This window comes from Cololabis saira, chromosome 6 (assembly GCF_033807715.1).
Source record: "Cololabis saira isolate AMF1-May2022 chromosome 6, fColSai1.1, whole genome shotgun sequence".
Taxonomy (NCBI): domain Eukaryota; kingdom Metazoa; phylum Chordata; class Actinopteri; order Beloniformes; family Belonidae; genus Cololabis; species Cololabis saira.
In genome coordinates, this window is record NC_084592.1 from 12,579,933 (window position 1) to 12,599,187 (window position 19,255).

Genomic DNA, 19,255 nt, shown 5'->3' on the forward strand with positions numbered 1-19,255 from the left:
AAAGGGAGAACTGAAATTATAAAAACAGATTCCAAACTGTAACCAAGGCAGAGATTAACACCGCGGTGTGTGTTGTCTCTGTCCTGTGTTTGTTAGGAGCCTTGCAGCAGCATTCTGGACCGTTTGTAGATATAAGCTATCTTTTGTTTAAACACATCAAAAGGCTTGTACAATAGTCTTAACCAGAGGAAATAAAAGCATGAACAATCATCTCCAACCCAGATTTTGACAGTAATTTACAAAGTTTGGCAACGTTTCCAGGTGGAAAGAAGAAACTCTTAATTAATTCTGTAGCATGACTTCCTAAAGACGCAGCAAAGTCACAGATCAGTCACAGATAACGCTGAGGTTCCTGAGGCTTCGCCGGACAGACGAGCCCAATGCACCAAGGCGCTGCCATGATTCAGGTTTCTGTCTTCTCTGCATTTAGTCTCAGGTCGTTGTCACACAGTCACTGTTTGATGCTGGTCACACTAGGGTTTAAAAGAGCAGTAAATCTGTATATCGTTAGTATCAACAACTACCCATCAGCCCGAGACCCCCAGCATCAAGTTAGAGCTTCTGATTAGAGGTCAGAGGTGGAAATCTGTTTTCTCAACTTTCTCAACTCGACTCAAACTGTTACCATGACCTGGTTAGACCTAGTGATAAATATGCCTGGTGTTGACTAGTTCCTCCACTAGTTATTAATGAAGGTTAATGCTCCAAGTTTGGATGTTTATTTAGTATCATTCAGGGTTATTTATGAACAGTTTATGTGTGTGTGGTCCATGACTTGGTTCTGGAGACATCACATTTTCTAATACAGGTCTGAAGAGCTTCTGTATGTCGACCTATGGAGGGAAATTGTGGAACAGCCTGAGCATGGAGTTAAAACAAAGTCAAAACATATCACAATTTAAAAGAAGATACAAAGAAACATTCTTTTCAAAATACAGATGTGAATAAACATGTAGATATGTACATTTATAAGTATATGTAGATATATAGATGTATATTATGGATATAGATATGTTATATGTAGGTATGTAAATGTATATATTGAGTTGTATTATACGTACAGTATTTGTGTATCTATATCTCTATTACAGTAATATATATATGGATTTATAGTTATATGTAGATATGTCGATATATAGATTTATAGTAATTTTTATGGATGTAATTGGAGGTAAATATATGAACCAGTGTATATAGCATATCTACTCTTATATAGTTCTTCAAGTATATTGTTATACCATTGCTGTCTATTGTTCTCTATTATATTGTAGTATTATAGTAAAGTAATGATAATGTAATACTCTGCATTATAATTACTTCTATTACTACATATATAAATAGTAGCACAACTAAATGCTGGGTGTTTGTTTTGTTTTCTTTTGTTTGCCTTGATTTGTTTTGATTTTGACTATATTTATATATACATATAATTGAGTATTATATCACTGTATTGGTTATTAAAGTAGGTATGTGTGTTTTATAAGTAAGCTTATTGAAACTCGTCTTATTATATGTAAGATTGTATGTAAGATTCAGGGGTAGGACTCGATAAGTGGTTACTTCATTCCTACTCCGTACTTTTTTGTACTCTTTTTTTTATCATGCATGTTCGAAATAAAATCTTCAAATCAAATTCAAATCAAATCCTCTCCTGCGTCACGTGGAAGGAAGTTGCGGCTCAGTATCACGTCGTCTGCTCCGGCCTTTCCAGCGAGCCATCAAGAAAACCCACAGTCAGCACATCATTTTCCTCATGATAAGACATCATTAGTTGTGTTTGCAACATTAATTACGCCACAATGACAAACAGCCCCGGGAAGTTCCCACATCCTCCTGCTGGGCAGGTAACTCGGTCAGGTTGACACGTGCACCGTCACATACCGGCCAGGGTTTCCTCATTTCTCATGACTCACAGCTGATGAGACGGCACAAGGAAACTCACAGAGGTGAACTTTGGATCAGCCTGTTCATACATTCATACATGAGAAGACTGAATCTGCTTTAATATGTTCCAGCAACGGTTGAAAAAAACCCAAAACAGCAACCGTGACAAACGCATAAACTAGTGCCCAAGGGAGACAAGAGAGTGTAACTTTGATTTGCGTTAAATTCATTACAGATGAGACAGGGAAGTGTGTGATTTACAGACAGTGGCTCAGCTTTATTATTTTTCATTACAAATACAGATTATTGCTGACGTGACATAATAAAATAATCACAATATGTATTCATGTCCAAAATGAGGAAATGTTTAGGAATTACAGCTCTTTAAAATCCACAATCTCCTTTTCTCAAATGGAAATGACTGAAGGAACATCACCAGAGATGAGAAATAAAGAGTTTATACAGCAGAAATGGTTTGAGATATCGACCTTCAGCTGCTTTTTGTTTGGTGCTTTTTCCTCTGTTTGGTTTGGTCAGGTTGAGATGAAGTTACTGACTCAGCCGCTGTGAAATATTCCACTTCCTCACCTTGACAAACTCCTGGTTTTTGCAGGACTTTTTGGGTCATCTGCCGTCTGCACTGTGACTGCACTGTACAATAATCTTGCTGCGTCAGCAGAAGATAGAGCGCTCACCCCCGTCAGGCCAGCTGACAGTCTTGCCAGGGCCCTGGACAAAATAATCTAAGATGGGCCCCCCTGCGCCCGGATCTCTCCTTCTCCTCTTCTTCTCCTCTCCCTCTGCTCTTCAGGTTTTTATACAAGCTAATGGACGTTAACATTAGAGCTAGCCAGTTAGGTTAAGTTACAAGGTTGGTAAACGTTGGCTGCACTGTTTCTTACCTTGCTCTACGCTGACTTTATTAATTCCAGCTTCACCGTCACCACCTTTCTTAAAATATTTGTGTAGAGAATCTCTGAGGCCTCTATTTTCTTCTTCTCTTCTTCTCTTTTCTCTTATTTTCTGAGCACCGGACTTGTGCTGACCGGACATTTTGACCATTCTAATGGTTGAATTAAATGATAACATTAAATTTTGATCAGCGGATTAACATTTTTGTGTTGGGGGTTCTTGACCACAAGGACAATTAGGAAGAAAACAAATAACAAGCTTTAATGTAACTCAAATATTACATATTTTTCCACAAATAGGCATATTTTGAAACATTTTGAAAAATGATTCCATAATTTAACGAGAATAAAAAAAAAAATATATATTTTTTTTTTAATTATTTTTTTTTCCCCAGTTCTGCCCCCCCCCCCCCCCCCCCTACCCTGGGCCCGGGACAACAGACCCGTTTGTCCCCCCCTATCGGCGGGTGTGACCCCCGTACATGTCAGGGGTCATCATGCTCGTCTGTCTGCCCTCAGTCACTTCATGAATAAACACTAATGATCCAGTTAGTGGAACTTTGATTTAATCCTTCCTATTGTTGGTCAATGATTAGTTTTTACTTCTACATTTGCTCTCATACTGTAAATACTGCTCTGCATAGACTCTGATAATGATTACCGATTAGGGCATGTATGGGACAGAAAACGGTTGATCTGATCTCATTGTTCCTCTGACTTGGTTCAGATCAGCAGAACATTTTAGGGTCTGCTTGCAGCGAGAGCTCCCTCGACTGCATGATGTGAGTTTCACAACAACGTCCAGACAATGACGCACCAGAGCAGCTGCTCGTAGGAACGGATCACATCCCTCACTCGGTGCGTTACTGTTGACCACATACTCATTAAATGTAGGTTCTTGCCTAATATTTTATCTCTGAAAAGTCAGCACACATTACACAACAGTAACTACAGTAAGTTACAAACACTCTGTTAAACACATACTGTAGCAGCTAATGAAAGAGTATTGTGTGTTTGAATGTCCCTTGATTCTGCTTTATTTTTATATTGTTTTTTTTTTAATTGACTGATGTGCATTCGACTTGTCATCAATTAGTAATTATTCTTAATGTTCTCTTTAGCATTAAATATGTTGTTCACATGTACAATAAGAGAACTACCCCCCCTTCATCAGCTCAACGTTTCAGAGCATGAAACGTGCTTTTTAAGTGCAGACTCACAGTAAAGAGGAAGTGTTGGGCAATGAAAACATATCTATAGGCATGTTCCTGCATGTACAAATCTGTGTGTGCCCAAACAAAAACTTTCATTGCAGATATGTGTTATTTCAGGTAAATATTTACTGGAAATTATTTGGAAAACTCCAAATGAAGCGAAACCGGAGTGCCGTCACATGAAAGAGAAGCACCTCATCACCAATATTTTCCTGTTATATTTAGCAAAGTCCTACATGAGCCAACTCCCAACTCCATGACGTGGTCGGGAGGTAGACGGACGTTACCGATGAGAAGGTCACTTCCTTGATTGTCTGAAAATCAACAGATGTTTTCCATTTGACTGCATCTCTAAAATTTCCTCAGAGTTGTAAAGAATGACAGAAAGTCCTCATTTGGTCAAGAGTGACTTTTTTTTTTTTAAAGAGGAACACAATTTCACAAATACTTTGACACTCAGAAGTTAAACTAATTGAATTGTTACTTCTCTTTATTCTTGGAGAGACGGTCCATCAGAACCACAAGAGTAAAGTTTACTTCAGTTTTACTAAATTTGAGGACAATCTATGTTGTTTTTTCTAAATGCATTTGATGTTTTCATTTTGTATTGTACCAAATCACCACAACAAATTCCTTGTGTTTGTTAAAAAACTACTCGGCAATAAACTTCTTTCTGATTCTGATTCTGATTCTGAACTGTGATGTATTTCCATCCTGCTTGTGTGTATGAAAGTATGAAAGCAGCTGCAGTCTCTTTAAACAGGGGACAGTCGGTGATAATCTGATGTTTACTTATGTATTTCTCCATTTATGTATTACTTTTTCATTTAATTATGATTGTATCAACTGTGATTTTCATTCTGATGTTTATTTGTGTAGTGCCTCACTGCTTCCTAGGTTTGTAAATGTAAACACTGAACAGCTGGACAAATTAAAGTGCATGAACATTAATAACATGTTTTATATAAACCAGGACAGTGCACTGCTTTGTTTCTAATACTGAAAAGTCAGTAAGCAACTTAATTTTGCATAGTTCCTCACTGCCTGCTAGTCTTGTAAATGTAATCACTGTACAGCTGGACAAATTGAAGTGCATGAACAGTGCGGTGACAACCGCGTAAATCCATAATATGTGTTGTAATAAAATATTGATATTTGCCGTCAATTTATCGATTATTTATTGCGACAGAGAGCGCAACAATATATTACAATATCGATTCCCCCCCCCAGGCCCGGTTCTACGAGGGAGCATAAGCATTGCACCCTCAGTTTATGTGTTTGCATGCTCAGTTGAAAAGACGAAAAGAAAACTGACAAGTGCGCGCGCGTTAAGGCTGATTTATGGTTGTGCGTTACACCATAACCATAATAATTCAGGCTTTAGTGTACATCACTCATCTGCGTTACCTGCACCATCAAGACGCTGCTCTCTGCTGCACCGTTAACACGTTAAATGTAGCATTTTCTTTGTTCTGCAGCGATATTACTGCAAAGATGCACTTGAAAGACACTTTAAATATTATTGTTTGACTGGTATCATTCCACTTGAAATGACTGTCATGTTTAGTGATGGTTTTGAGCTGTATAGATAAAATTACTTTGAATTTTTATGTTTTATTTTCAGGGTAAAAAAAATCTGTTGCTACATTGTCTGATGGGTGAGGTAGCCCAGACTAAATGTAGCATTTTCTTTGGTCTGCAGTAATATTGCTGCAATAAAGCATTTGAAATACACTTTAAATATTCTTGTTTTGCTAGAATCATTCCGCTTGAAATTATGGGAAAATGCATAATTTAGTGTTGAATAACGTGCCAGGCATGTGCCCCCCCTCTGATCTGAGATGCAGCCCTAGTCATCATTTTCTAGAACCGGCCCTGCAGGGAGGTCTCTGTGCACTGAACTCTGCACCCCCAGCAGAGCAGCAGTCAGCAGGACAGGAGGAAACCACTCAGATATGAATTTCCTCCGCGTGAGAGGAATTTCCAGTGTGGGCGGAGCCAGCGGCGCAGGAAGTAAAGCATGCTCCGTGTCAGCCCGGGTCCACCAGTCTGCAGCTCCGTGTCAGCTCCGTGTCAGCCCGGGTCCACGATCACTGCTCCGTGCGCCATGGCCGTGCTGCTGGACCTGCTCCACGGCTGCCCTCATGAGGACCAGCTGCTGCTGCTGCAGGACTCGGACCTGCACGTCTTCCTGCTGACGGCTGACCCGGAGCAGCGGAGCTTCCTCCCGGACCAGACCCCGGTGATCGTGCTGGAGCAGCGCTCCCCGGCCCGGGCTCTGTACGGGCTGAAGCTGCGGCTGGACCAGCTGCAGCTGAGCCGGGTCAGGGTGGTGACCAGCCCGCGGGGCCGGGGGCAGCTGGCCCGGTACCAGCAGCTGCTCTTCACAGCTGTTTACACCTTTGACTACACCGAGGTCCTGGAGGACAAGTCTACCTGTCCCAGCTGCGGAGGCCACGCCCACCCAGACTCACCTGCAGGATCCGTGCAGGAGGACGTGTCTGCGCTGGTGCAGCAGCTGCCTGCCCTGGGAGGAGACATGAGAGTTCTGACCTCCGCTCTCATCCCAGGTCAGTTTCATCAACAGTCCATCAATTAAGCAAACTCAAAACTCATCTACCAGAGCTGCCACCAGAGGAGATTGTTAAACTGCACATAGAAAAAGTGCCTTTGGGCAGTCAGCCTTTTCCTATCGAGCAGCTCATACCTGGAACATTATACCCATAGAACTAAGGAACATCACATCTCTTTATTCCTTCTCTAAAAACATAAAACAGTGGTTACTGGATAATCAAACATGCTGTCATAATCTAGTATAGGGTTTATTGTTTGTATACCTGTTTGTGTTTATGTGCTTTTTTGTGAGCTAAGGTGTTTGTGTGCTATAATTATTTTATGTTGTTTGTCATTATTCGGAGTGTCATGGTTTTACTAATTGTTTTGTACTCTTTGTTTTAGGGTTTTAGTGTGTGTTTTTCAATGTTTTTTATATATAGCACGGTGGCTTAGTGGTTAACACTGTTGCCTCACAACAAGAAGGTTCCCGGTTCAACTCCCAGGCCCAGCAGGGCCTTTCTGTGTGGAGTTTGCATGTTCTCCCCGTGCTTGTGTGGGTTTCCTCCCACAGTCCAAAAACATGCATAGTAGGTTAATTGGTGATTCTTTCAGAAGAATCTGTCCCTGAGTCAGTTTGTTCTGGTCCATACCTGAAGCTCCTGCCAGAAGGCAGAAAGAAGTGGAAACCGGGGTGGGTGTTGATGAGAGAGGGCAGAGGAGTGTTTGCCCCCCTCTGCAGCCTCTTCCTGTCTGCTTCAGTGCAGCTGGAGTGCCACACTGTCACAGCAGGACGTGGAACGGTGGAACGGTAGCTGTGTGTTCAGGCGCTCCTTCCTCAGGAAATGTAGCCGGTGCTGAACCTGCAGGGTTCAGCACCGATGGAGCAGCTCAATGGACAGCGGGATGTATGCAGCCTTGTATCGTCTGGTGTAACGTTAAAATATAATAAAGAAACGTCTTGTAATGTACAGTGATATAAACATCGTATACGATCGTATACGATACGCAGACGATATAGTCAGATAAAAATCACATTACCGTTCCCGTATGATTAAAGGAGCTTGAGGCTCCTTTTAAGAAATGAGACTCTCTAGCGCCACCCTTCACCACGACGGCCGTTGGTGGTGAAGCCAACAGTGAAGCCGGCACAGGAGAACGGGGAGAACGCGCATGCAGCGTCATGTGACGTCACATCCGCAGGACAGCGCGGGAAATTCCGGCCCGGAATTGCAGCACATTTTGCAGCGCACAGCCTGTTCAAGGCAACGGAGAGATACACTAGAGGGCTCATTCTTTTTGGTTTGGAACGCTTCATCTGACATTATTACTAGAAAACTTAAAACGTATACGAATTTTTATCATAAAACTTGCCTCAATGCTGCCTCAAGCTCCTTTAAACCATGGATGTAAACACTGTGTGTGTCTGTCCATTGAGCTGTTACGCAGAGAGCGCCCCCTGCAGGTTTGGAGCACTTCCGGTTGTAGTGACCGGTTATGAAGCGTTTTTCTTTTGAAGATGGTTTCTTGTTTTATATGGTTTTGTGCTTTGCATCGTTTCTCTATTTGTAGCGCGTTTGATGATGCTGCATTTGTCTTTGTTTTTTGCAGCACGTTTTTTCATTTGCACCACGTTCCTCTTTTTGTACCTCGTTTTGAGTTTGTGAATTTGAATCGTTTCTGTACTTGAAGCCGTTTTCCTTAACTGAGACGCATTAGGCCGTTGCAGTGCGTTTGGCCCTTGTCGGCCACCGTAAAAACCTTCTCATCAGTGAGTTTAGATCTGTCGGGAACTGTGACATCACAGACCCAAATCAGAACAGACTTATCCAACTTCCCTCTGCAGGTGGGTTTGCACTAGCAATGGTCCGGGGTCAGACCTGAGGCCGGAGCTGTAACAGGGCCAGCCTTTGGTCCTCTCAGCCTGTCCGTCTCAGTGACAGACACCCTGACTCAGAAAACCACCACTCCATGCCACTTCCTAGTGGTAACACACAACTTTTTGCTATTTCCTAACCTCCAATTAAGAAAACGTATATAGAGGCCAAACATCAGCAGTGAAGGAAGTGAAATGGTTGACACGTTTCTGTTCAATTTAATGTTGTGCAACAGAAACTCCAGGGGACGTCGAGACGGCTGAAAACACGAGTTCCTGCACAGAGTGCACCTAATCAGCACCATTCCTGCTAACGAAGACTCAAGCCAGGGGTTTAGAGTCTATAAAAGTTCTGCAGAAACTCGCTAATGCAAACCCGTCCCTCGATGCACCTCAGACGTACTGTAGGCACCACAAAGCTTTTGCACCGTTCTGACACCGGCTACACCCCAAGGACTAAATGTTTAGTGTGAGATCAAGTGTCCACCCCCTCTAAGCTGCCCTAAACAGATGAGCGATGACGAGGTGGAAAAGTGTGGTTTCGTATCGTCTCTGTGGCATCGTGACCTTAACATGTCACAGATATTTCGCCAAGAGCTCAGGAAATTGTGTAATCTCTGGGAAAATGTCATAATATATATTTCCTATAACATTACCGCTGCCATCACACACTGTGGAGAGAAGGCATCTGCTAACAAAGTGCTGATAAGATCAAATAAAAATTAAATAGAATCCTCTGAACACACTATGAATATACGTTTTAATGGTGTTTTGAACAGAGACAAGTGGCAGTATCAATATTAATTATAGTTATGCAAAATAACGTAAACTTCCTTTTACTTCTCAGGACAAAAATAAATAAATACGATTTCTTTTTTTCTGAAAAATGGCCTGGTCCCTACAAGTCTTAAGAACAGGCAGATAGTTTTAGGATAAACAAGTGTGAACTCCAACGTGGGAGTGGTGTGTGTAGAAGTAAGTACTCCCGTGATACAGCAGCGTGTGGGAACGTCTTCAGCAGCGGTAGCTTTAATCCTTTTCTTATATAGTTATCAGTCTCAGGAATTCTAGCGTCCATGTTTGTTGGAGTCTGAGTGTTTCTGCACGTGCAGCCCCCTTCTGGTTGAACTCTGGACTTTTGGGTTTTGCAACACTTTAATTCTCTCAGGGGCAAGGCCAGGCCAGGCAAGTTTATTGATATAGCTTATTTCATGTACAAGACAATTCAAAGTACTTTTACATAAAAAGATCTTTAAAAAGTTCATTAAAAAGTTAAATAGTTTAAAAGCCGAAATTAAGACACAATTTAAAAAGAGTAAAACAAACGAGATGCAAGAAATAAAGGTTATAGTTCATTCTGGTGGATGACTGAAATGCCTCGGTAAATAAAAAGGAGCATCAAAGCTGAACGCTGACTCAGCGTGGTTGGTGTTTGGTGCAGTAGTTTGGTTACGGAGGAGTTCGGAGGCAGATCAGTGATCTCAAGGTGCTCAGGTCCTTTGACTGGAAAACAATCCCAGATCATCACCCTGAGCACTGATATGCTGTTTGGATTTTGCCAAACATAGTTTGGCGCATTATGGCAAAATATCTCCACTTAACCGATCCGTCCTAAACACATTGTTTCAGGAGTCATGCTGTTTGTCCAGATGCAACTCTGCAATCTCGACTGGTGCTGCTGGAAGCCTTTTTTAGATGGATGACGCCAGGGGTGCAGATCCGATGTCAGGATTGGGGGGGACACCAACGTGATTTTAATTTTAAATTTTTTGCCAATATGAAACTCATACCATGCCACAAATTGGTAATGGCTCGCCAAAAAATACTACACAGCCTGTCGCTGATCCACCAATTGATTATTGAAAAGGCTTCGTTGAAAACAGACGCATACGACCAGGAGGAGGCAGGAAAACAGCGGAGAAGTGAGCCACATGTTGGCTACGGGCAGGTACGAATGTAAACAGAACGTTGACAAAAAGTCATTGTTGAGCCCGTCAAACATTTTAAAAATATTAATTCAGACTAAAAAAAAAAATGTATGGAGTAGCAATACTTTCATTCTGTACACCTCAAAACGCACCGTGGATGTATTATTTTTTTAGAAATATATTTTTAATAAATATTCTACATATTCAACCTTTAAGTCTGAAAATACATTTGTTCAATTTTGAATAATTTAGGGTATTTTTATTGGGGGGGACAATTCATGTTTTTCAGAAATTGGGGGGGACATGTCCCCCCCGTCCCCCCCGGGATCTGCACCCATGGATGACGCGTTCATTTGGCAAACCTTCCAAATAACCACATTAGTTTACTTTTTTGTACCGTACCGTTCCGTTACCGTCAAGCACTCGGAAGTCTGCAGATTTTAATGTAACTCTTCCATTTTTGGGCAGTTTCTCTGAACATGGCACAGTCTGACCTTGAACTTGCTGGTGTGTCCACTTCAGGGAACATGTTCATGAATGTGAATAACTGCTGCGTTAACAGCTTTGGTGGCATCTTTCTTTCCTAAAGCTTGAACGCTGTAGAGCAACAAACGGACAAAAACATATTTACAGAAGTGCTCACACCTGCTGATGATCATTTGGATTTGAGAAGGTGTATTTCCATAATCTGGCGGCCTTTTAGAGGCAACGTGAGATTATTTTTCTGTTAATCTTTTCCCTGCGTCTCTGTGTCTCAGACTGCTTCGGTCATGGCTTCAGCACCCGAGCTGGCGGCGTGTCCTGCATCCCCACCCTGTCCTCCCTGAATCTGTTCAGCAGCAGCAGGAGGAGGGATCCCCCGGCCGTGGTGATGGAGAACAGACGCCGCCTGGCCCTGCACGCCGGCTTCCACCCTCTCCCTCTCCGTCTGGTGAAGGTACTGACCGATCATCCTAATCCAACGCAGTACAAGTTATACATTGCTATACAGAGTTTACACGTGTTATAATCAGTACTCGAGTTGTAAAAAAAAATCAGGGGCGATGGTGGATTCTATCATATGGGGACAGATAATTTGTGCTGATTACAAATAATATAATATATTACAAATAATAGCAGTGACCAAAACACCTGCAGAAATACTGCAGGAATGACATAGCAGCAGTTAAATGCAGCCTTCTGTAAGCTTTAAATATCCACTGGGCTTACATCAAATACATCAAAACACAACAATAAAAAACACTTTTCTGAACTTATCAATATGACTCTGTCCTTCACAGGATAAGTAAAATGGATCACTGCAAAAACTCAAAATCTTAACAAGAATATTTGTCTTATTTCTAGTTAAAATGTCTCATTTTAGTAAAAAAAATCTCATTACACTTAAAACAAGACTCATCACTGCAAAAAACAACAATTTTCACCTGTTTCAAGTAGATTTTCACTTGAAATAAGTAGAAAAATCTGCATGTGGAACAAGATTTTTTTGCTTGTAATGAGAAGATAAATCTTGTCCCACTGGCAGATTTTTCTACTTATTTCAAGTGAAAATTTACTTGAAACAGGTGAAAATTGTCAAATAAGTTATTTTTCTGGTGATGACTCTAAATGTTGAAATAGCAGTAATACCACATTCATTGATGAAATGACATAAGGGATGGAAAGGGGGGATGGCAGTTTTACAGGGGGGATGATTTGGACCGTTTTTATTTCAGGGGGGGATGCCATCCCCCCTAATCCCCCCTCAACTCCAGTACTGCTTATAACAGTCGAGGCCATGAACTTGTGCATCATTAAAACATATTTCCTGTAGGTGAACCACGCCAGCGACGTCTGGGTTTTGGGGAAAGCTGAGCCAGAAAGCTACGACGCCATGGTGACCGATCAGCCTGGGGTTGTTTTAGCCGCTCCGGGGGCCGACTGCATGCCCATCCTGTTTGCTGATCCAGTGAGGAAGGTTATCGGAGCCGCTCATGCAGGTCAGCCATATGTTTTAAAAAAGAAGCAACCCTTACTTCATCCTCTGTTCCTTTGCTTTTGACCTGAACAATCAAAACTGGATTAAAACATGCAGGATTTAATTCCAGGTTGGAAAGGGACAGTGATGGGGGTTGCTATGGCGACCGTGAATGCCATGGTGACGGACTTGGGCAGCCGGCTGAGCGACATCGTGGTGGCGGTGGGCCCGGCGGTGGGGGTGTGTTGCTTCACCCTGGACAGAGAGCAGGCGCTGGACTTCACCTCCATCCACCCAGACTGCGTTCCTGATCCGGAGTCGGCCAGGCCGCACGTCGACATCCGCCTCGCCAACAGGTACGACCATGGGGGGAAAACCCTGTGGAACAACGTGGACAAACAAGTGCAGAACAGGCTGGAACCATGAGAGAACACCAAAGAAATTTAATACTGGGATCATCTGCAAATCTATTAACTTTTAAAAGACATTAACTATATTTGTTATTGTGAACTTTGTTATAAAGCCAAGCAATGTAGCAATACCAGGTCTAACCACATGGGGGCAGCATATCACAAGTGTCCACCCCTGGCATGAGACATGATGAAGCGCACTTATAGTTGAACAAAGTAATATTAAATGGTACACTAGACCAGTGGTTCTCAAATGGGGGTACACGTACCCCTGGGGGTACATGAAAGCACTAGAGGGGGTACATGAGATTTTAAAATATACATATATTTAAAAAGTAGCATCCATGCAAAAATCCTTTAAAAATAAATGTTTCATAAATAATTGAGGAAAATATAAGTCTAAATTCATAAATGAATTTTATCTTCAGGAGTAGGCTATTCAACTTATTATCCTAAAACCCCAGAGTATCTCCCACACCAGGATGGTTCCACCTAACCTGTCAATCACCTGGACCAACGATGGAGTCGTGGTTGAAGCGTAGCAGCAATATTTATGTTTAATAAATCAGTTACTGATGGCACAGTGCTCTTTTTTAGGTCTTTTTTTTACAACCAAAAGTGCTTTGCGCTGGTTAGGGGGTACTTGGCTGAAAAAATATTTCACAGGGGGTACATCACTGAAAAAAGGTTGAGAACCACTGCTCTAGACTGTGTCTACTCAAACTACTGTCAGTGGCTCTTTTACCACCTCAAAACACTGATGTGCCCCCATGTGGTCAGACCAGGTATTGCTACATAGAGGGGCTTTAAAAAGTTCAGAGTGGAGTTCTGAGATTGTATAGTTCCAATTTTTCCAATTCCAAAAGTTCCAGACTATTTGTTATAGACGCTCTCCATTTATCCATGTTTCCTCCTTTAGTTCTGATGGAAATGTTTCTTTCTCCATGCCAGAGTTCTCCTCCAGAGAGGGGGCATCCTGCCAGAACACATCCACGACAATGCCGTGACAAACCAACCCTGCATCTCACCCTGCACGTCATGTCACCCCAAAGATTTCTTCTCCCATGTGAGAGACGGACTCAACTTTGGTACCCAGGTGGGTTTCCTGTGGATCCGGGGGACAGAGGATCACGCTGGACCTCTAGCCAGCCAGACGGGCTGATCCAGGGACATTATGTTCATGTGTAGAGTTCCTGAAAATCTTCAGCACCATCAAATACATCTGTCTTCATCCAGCAGGAAGTGGACAACCTCTGTTTACGTACCACATTGTGGGTAAATAAGCTCTAACGGACTTAAATGATGATACGCCTGATGACCAGGCTCACAAAAGTGCAACTGTGGCGTTATTGTTCCATCAGGAAGGTGAAAGAGTCCTGTTAACAACCTCAAGAATATATTCTCAACCAAAACCTCACAAAACCTGCACATCTCAGCCGACTGGACCTGGAATCTGGGTTTTAACCTCAGGGATGTTTCCTCACAACATGTCATGAACTAAATAAGGAGCAAACACACATCTGACTCTCCTAACTTTCTACATCCCCTGGCAAGAAATAATGTAGTCACCACTCCTGGAGGATGTTTATACTTCCTTTTTCTATTTTGTAGAAAAAACAAACAAAAAACTCACCCAGATGGCAAGATGTGAACTATGTCAACCTAGTTTTACATTCAATGGACCCGTAATAAACTGTAAACACGGCTTTAATGAAACGGTTGGTCCAAATACTGAAAAGGATTATAACTCAAGCCCTCAGCAAGTTTATTGACATGTCATGTTTTGGGTCTCTGAAAAGAATCTAGAGGCAACTACTGTTGTAATAGATGCTATACTGCCCTTATTTTTAACAACTTTTTATTATTTTACTTCTTTTCTTATCATTTTATTTTGTTATTTAAGCGTACTCTTGAATTAGCAACCTGTGCTTTTATTATTATTTTACCTTCTTTTTTTTCATAATTTTATTTACTGTACAATTATGTCTTGCTGCTTTTAATGTGGATGTAAAGCACTTTGAATCACCTTGTGTTTTTTGTGAATTGTGCTATATAAATAAACTTGAATTGAATAGGTGCGAAGGGGAATCAAGTTTGTGCATCAAGAAAGATGCCAAAACTGTGACTGTTTCTATTTGTATTAGATACATCTGGCAACAAATAATTGTCCATCAGCATTCATCTGGAAATGGTTTCTTTGCTGCTGAAAACAGAAAAGTTTTTTTCTAACAGGCAAAAAGCTCTTCCTCCAAAATTCCCCACGTGAAGAATGTAAGGTGGAGATGTCACCACCTCCCAGAAACCACCACTGAACCCAGAGAAGGATTTGGAAGGAGTCAAAACAGATTGTTCTTTTCTTTTCTTGCATCGTTTTGTTTTTACATTTAGACTTTCTAATTTAAACCATGTTTAAAATGACACCTGAAGACAAGAAGGATTTCTAAGAAAATGTAAGCATATTACCCTAAATCCTTTTCTTCAGAGGTTTAGACAGAAACTAAAAATGGAAAATGAATATATATGTAGAATAAAGTCAGGAGACGTTCTTTTAATGGTTGTGTTAGGAAATGCATCCAACAAAAACATCTTTGGCAAATCAATCTGTTGAACAGAATAATCAGTTGTGATGAACTTTTGTCTGCTTTTACTTTGCCAAAGAAAAAAATCTGAATAGTTGGTGTGTCTTGGAAATGTTGATGAATTAAGAATCTCCCTAAACTTAAAAACACATGGCATGAATTCCTCGTTAAACATGAAGAATTTAGCAAAGTATACTAAGATTAGTTTTTTAAAGTACATTTTTAACTGTGCTTTTGGGTTATGTAAAGATACTGATGAGAGTTTAGGCCGGGTGTTTCTGCTGGATGTTTGCTGCTCTTACAAAAGTAAACGTATTCAATCAAACCCATCGCGTGTGTTTTATATGAGACAAGACCAAACCAGATGTTTGTAGGATCAAACAGCATTTATTTGGAGAAGATAAAAGTCTTGATTTGCCTTTAAAAGCAGCCCTTTTCAGAGAAATAACAGAAGTAGATGAGCCGAGTGTCTCTGACGGGATCGGCAGGTTTCTCAACAGCTTCATCACTGCATAAAAGAACAAGATACAGAGAGATATCTTGTTTCCAGGAACTGGATTTCACTCATACAGACTTTCATGACTTTATTTCAAAGTAAATCATGAAATCTGATAGTTTTTTTCTTTTTTTCACAATTCAGTGCAGTGTTAGTTATAACATCAACCAAGACGTCACTCAAAACACTTTGAAGTCCAATTCTTCTAAAATAATCAAACTTGACCGAGGTGGGATCTTCTGCACAGAACAGCACTGACACAGAGCCGTACGCTACATGAGTCATAAGGTGTCCTGATTCTGGACAAGATAAATGACAGACAGAACAGAACAGAGAGAAACATACGACATGCTTTGTGGAAAACACACATTCCAACAGATTTAAAGCAAAACCCTTCCTCTGTGTCGCTGGATCTTTTCTCCTCGTTCCCTCACAGCTTCAGAAATACGTCCAACGTCAAGGCCAGTTCCTCCCGTTTGGTGCAAACATCAAGCTCGATAAAGATTTAGCATGTTCATTTGTTTTTTAAGTGTTTTCCCGTGGAGCTGCACTGAAGAACAGGAGACAGGAGCAGCAATGAGGAGTTATTGATTATAGTTGCTGTGCAGTGACCAGCGACAGAAAGTCTCAATCATACGAGGTTTTTTTCTTTACATTTACCACATTAACCATCTGACGTGGTTGCGTTTGCTGAGTCATTTTCTTTTTATTGATGTGCATCTCTGAAGCTCGTGTTATTCTGTGGTCAATTATTGTTTGTGTGTTATCCACCCACACGCTCTTATTTTTGTATGCGTCTCATAATTGTCTTGCATTTATGTCTGCCGTCATTTTCCAGTAGTTTTTCATATTTGTGTATCTCTGCTGTAGTTTCAGATTCACGTTTTCTGCATCTTTGTCATGTTTGTGTAGTTGTTTGGTGAAATATTGAAGCCGAGCTGCTTTTTCTCTTCATTTCAACGCATCATTTTCCTCTGTCTCTGGTCACTGTTTCTCTCTATTGATGTTAATTTGTCTTTTGAGCATTTTTTTTTGTAGTTATCTATTCTGCCTAAGCACAAACTTTAAAAAAGCCGTCTTGACCAGCCAGGCGCCGGTCTGACTGCATGATTTAAGAGGTTTTAGGAAGTGGCAGGTTCATTTCAACGTTACTGGGAGCTCTGACAGTAACTGAAACCGCTCAGCATTTTAGTTGGAAACTCCATTATACAAGTTCAGTGCAGCTCCCCTCCAAGACAACATTTACCAAAGCAATCTCACTCAAAAGGTTCACTTATTTAGTCAGAAAAACATTAAACATGTTGCCACATATTGCAATAAAACAAGTGTCACATTGCACATAAACAGTAATTCATGTCTGGAAAAGTACCGTCAACACAACGCTCCACCGCGCAATAAAAAAAAACAACAAAAAAACAAGAAGCAGACGTCACCCCCTCTGCTTCCAACATTAATGCTTCATTTAACAAACTGATTTTTGAATTTGTGGACACAAGACATTATTCACCAGCTGAGCTGACAAAAGTGTTCAAATGAAGGCTTCCTCATCAAACTGGGCTGTACTTTAAAAACAATCATTACTGACCACAAACGTACCAAAAATACAAAACCTCAGACACAGGAAAGCTTCTGTCACTGCTGGAGATAAAACGGTCCTGAAGTTGTTTCCTAATAGGTTTCATTGCAGTGAGCACCGCTGCGTTCCTGCACTGCTGCGTTCCTGCCAGCGCCCTCAAACCCCCGTCTGATCATTTACAGGAGGCTGAAGCCAAACTGCACTTGAACTTTAATCCTCGCGGTTTTACGGCTGCTCCTCCCGTGATCACGGTCCGTCAGCTGCCCCGTCCTCTGGACTACTCTGAGTTACTCTGAGTTACATGTAGGAATGGGCAATATTTTACCGTTCACGATATACTGTCAAAAAAATTCCCCCACGGTAAGAATTTGTCATCTCGCGGTAAAAACGATACATTTCCGTTGATGACGTTTTTGTGTAAACCCTGATTTATGGTTCTGCGTTAAATCGACGCACAACGTACGTGAAGGAAGGAAGGAAGGAAGGAAGGAAGGAAGGAAGGAAGGAAGGAAGGAAGGAAGGAAGGAAGGAAGGAAGGAAGGAAGGAAGGAAGGAAGGAAGGAAGGAAGGAAGGAAGGATGGAAGGAAGGAAGGAAGGAAGGAAGGAAGGAAGGAAGGAAGGAAGGAAGGAAGGAAGGAAGGAAGGAAGGAAGGAAGGAAGGAAGGAAGGAAGGAAATGAGCCTGAAAGAAACAAAGATTTATAGTTAAAAAGGTGGAGTTGAATTGGTATTTTTTTTATCGTCATTTTTATCGTTATCGGGATAAATGCCAGAAATTATCGTGATTAATATTTTAGTCCACACTGCCCATCCCTAGTTACATGCTTCCCGTCAATGTGTGCAAATGAAAAGCCTAGAAAGTGTAGTGTAATCTACTATAAAAACAGGAAAAGCACCTTCAGGTCATATCGTCATACATTTTCCAAAACGTTGCTATTAAAGTTATTCTGATTTGGACATCAAAGTAAACTTGATGTCTTGAATGGAAAGATCCAAAAAGGAGTTTCTCTGTTTTCTTTGTTAAAAATCTAGTGCTTTTTTGTTAGTTTTTTTTTTAAATTCATATTAATTCCTTCCCGTTCAGATTTGTGCAGATGAATGAGAGTGATGAAAACGAGCTAGGGAGTGAATATGAGGGAGAGCAGCAGTTGCATCACACGAACAAATCTGTCTGTCTGTACACAATGTCCCTTGATGGGCAATGTTTCCACATTTAGCCCTGAGGAGATGGTTTTAGTTGCTCAGGTGTGTCGAGGTCCAGGAACGTCAGGATGGGGTTTACAGCTTTGGACACCACTGACCGGTCAAGTACGCGGCAGTGGTCCCACCTCAGACTGCAAAGAGTCGTTTTATTCACAGCTGGTGACCAATGATCAGGGAAGAGATTTCACTAATGATTGGTAAATGGATTTGCAGGGATTCTGAGGATGCTGTGCTTTTGAAATGCCAGTGGGATCATTGCAACTGCTGCCATGGAAACACAAATCCTGATGTACCGCAGGGAACTTTCATCCCTGGGAAAGTTTGAACGTCACTGCATCCAGGAAGAAAGTCTGAATAACTTTGAGCTGACCAGCTCAACCTCAAACTTTCAGGGCGAATACTCAATCAGCGATTCAGCTTTAATAACCGATGGTTCCACGATTTTACAGACGTGACAGGAATGTGCACTGTTGTTCCAGCAACTTGGCAGTTACTTAAATGTGCTTAGTGTTATGAACTTAATAAAACGCCCACCCGGAAAATAAATAAGAAATAAAAACACAAGGACCTTGGACATAAACATGTCTGTCGTGTAAAGAACACAACTGAACAAAATAAATGGCTACATTTTCGTTCAATACGACGTCATGAATGTGACAGTAAAATCT

General features: G+C 41.4%; 1 protein-coding gene across 1 annotated transcript; it reads left to right on the forward strand.

The window, feature by feature from the left end:
- The first annotated feature begins 6,014 nt into the window (after positions 1–6,014).
- lacc1 (laccase (multicopper oxidoreductase) domain containing 1) lies at positions 6,015–14,096 on the forward strand. The gene is made up of 5 exons (XM_061724395.1): positions 6,015–6,579; positions 11,125–11,303; positions 12,180–12,345; positions 12,454–12,679; positions 13,685–14,096. Exons 1-5 carry the CDS (start codon positions 6,030–6,032, stop codon positions 13,893–13,895), a joined length of 1,332 nt encoding a protein of 443 aa, XP_061580379.1. The 5' UTR covers positions 6,015–6,029; the 3' UTR covers positions 13,896–14,096.
- The last annotated feature ends 5,159 nt before the right edge of the window (positions 14,097–19,255 follow it).

Excerpts from the sequence above, each read along its gene's own strand:
- lacc1 (XM_061724395.1), top strand. The coding sequence starts at position 6,030 with ATGCTCCGTGTCAGCCCGGGTCCACCAGTCTGCAGCTCCGTGTCAGCT. Across the intron at positions 6,580-11,124 it reads GACCTCCGCTCTCATCCCAG|ACTGCTTCGGTCATGGCTTC; the intron begins GTCAGTTTCATC and ends TCTGTGTCTCAG. Across the intron at positions 12,346-12,453 it reads TATCGGAGCCGCTCATGCAG|GTTGGAAAGGGACAGTGATG; the intron begins GTCAGCCATATG and ends ATTTAATTCCAG.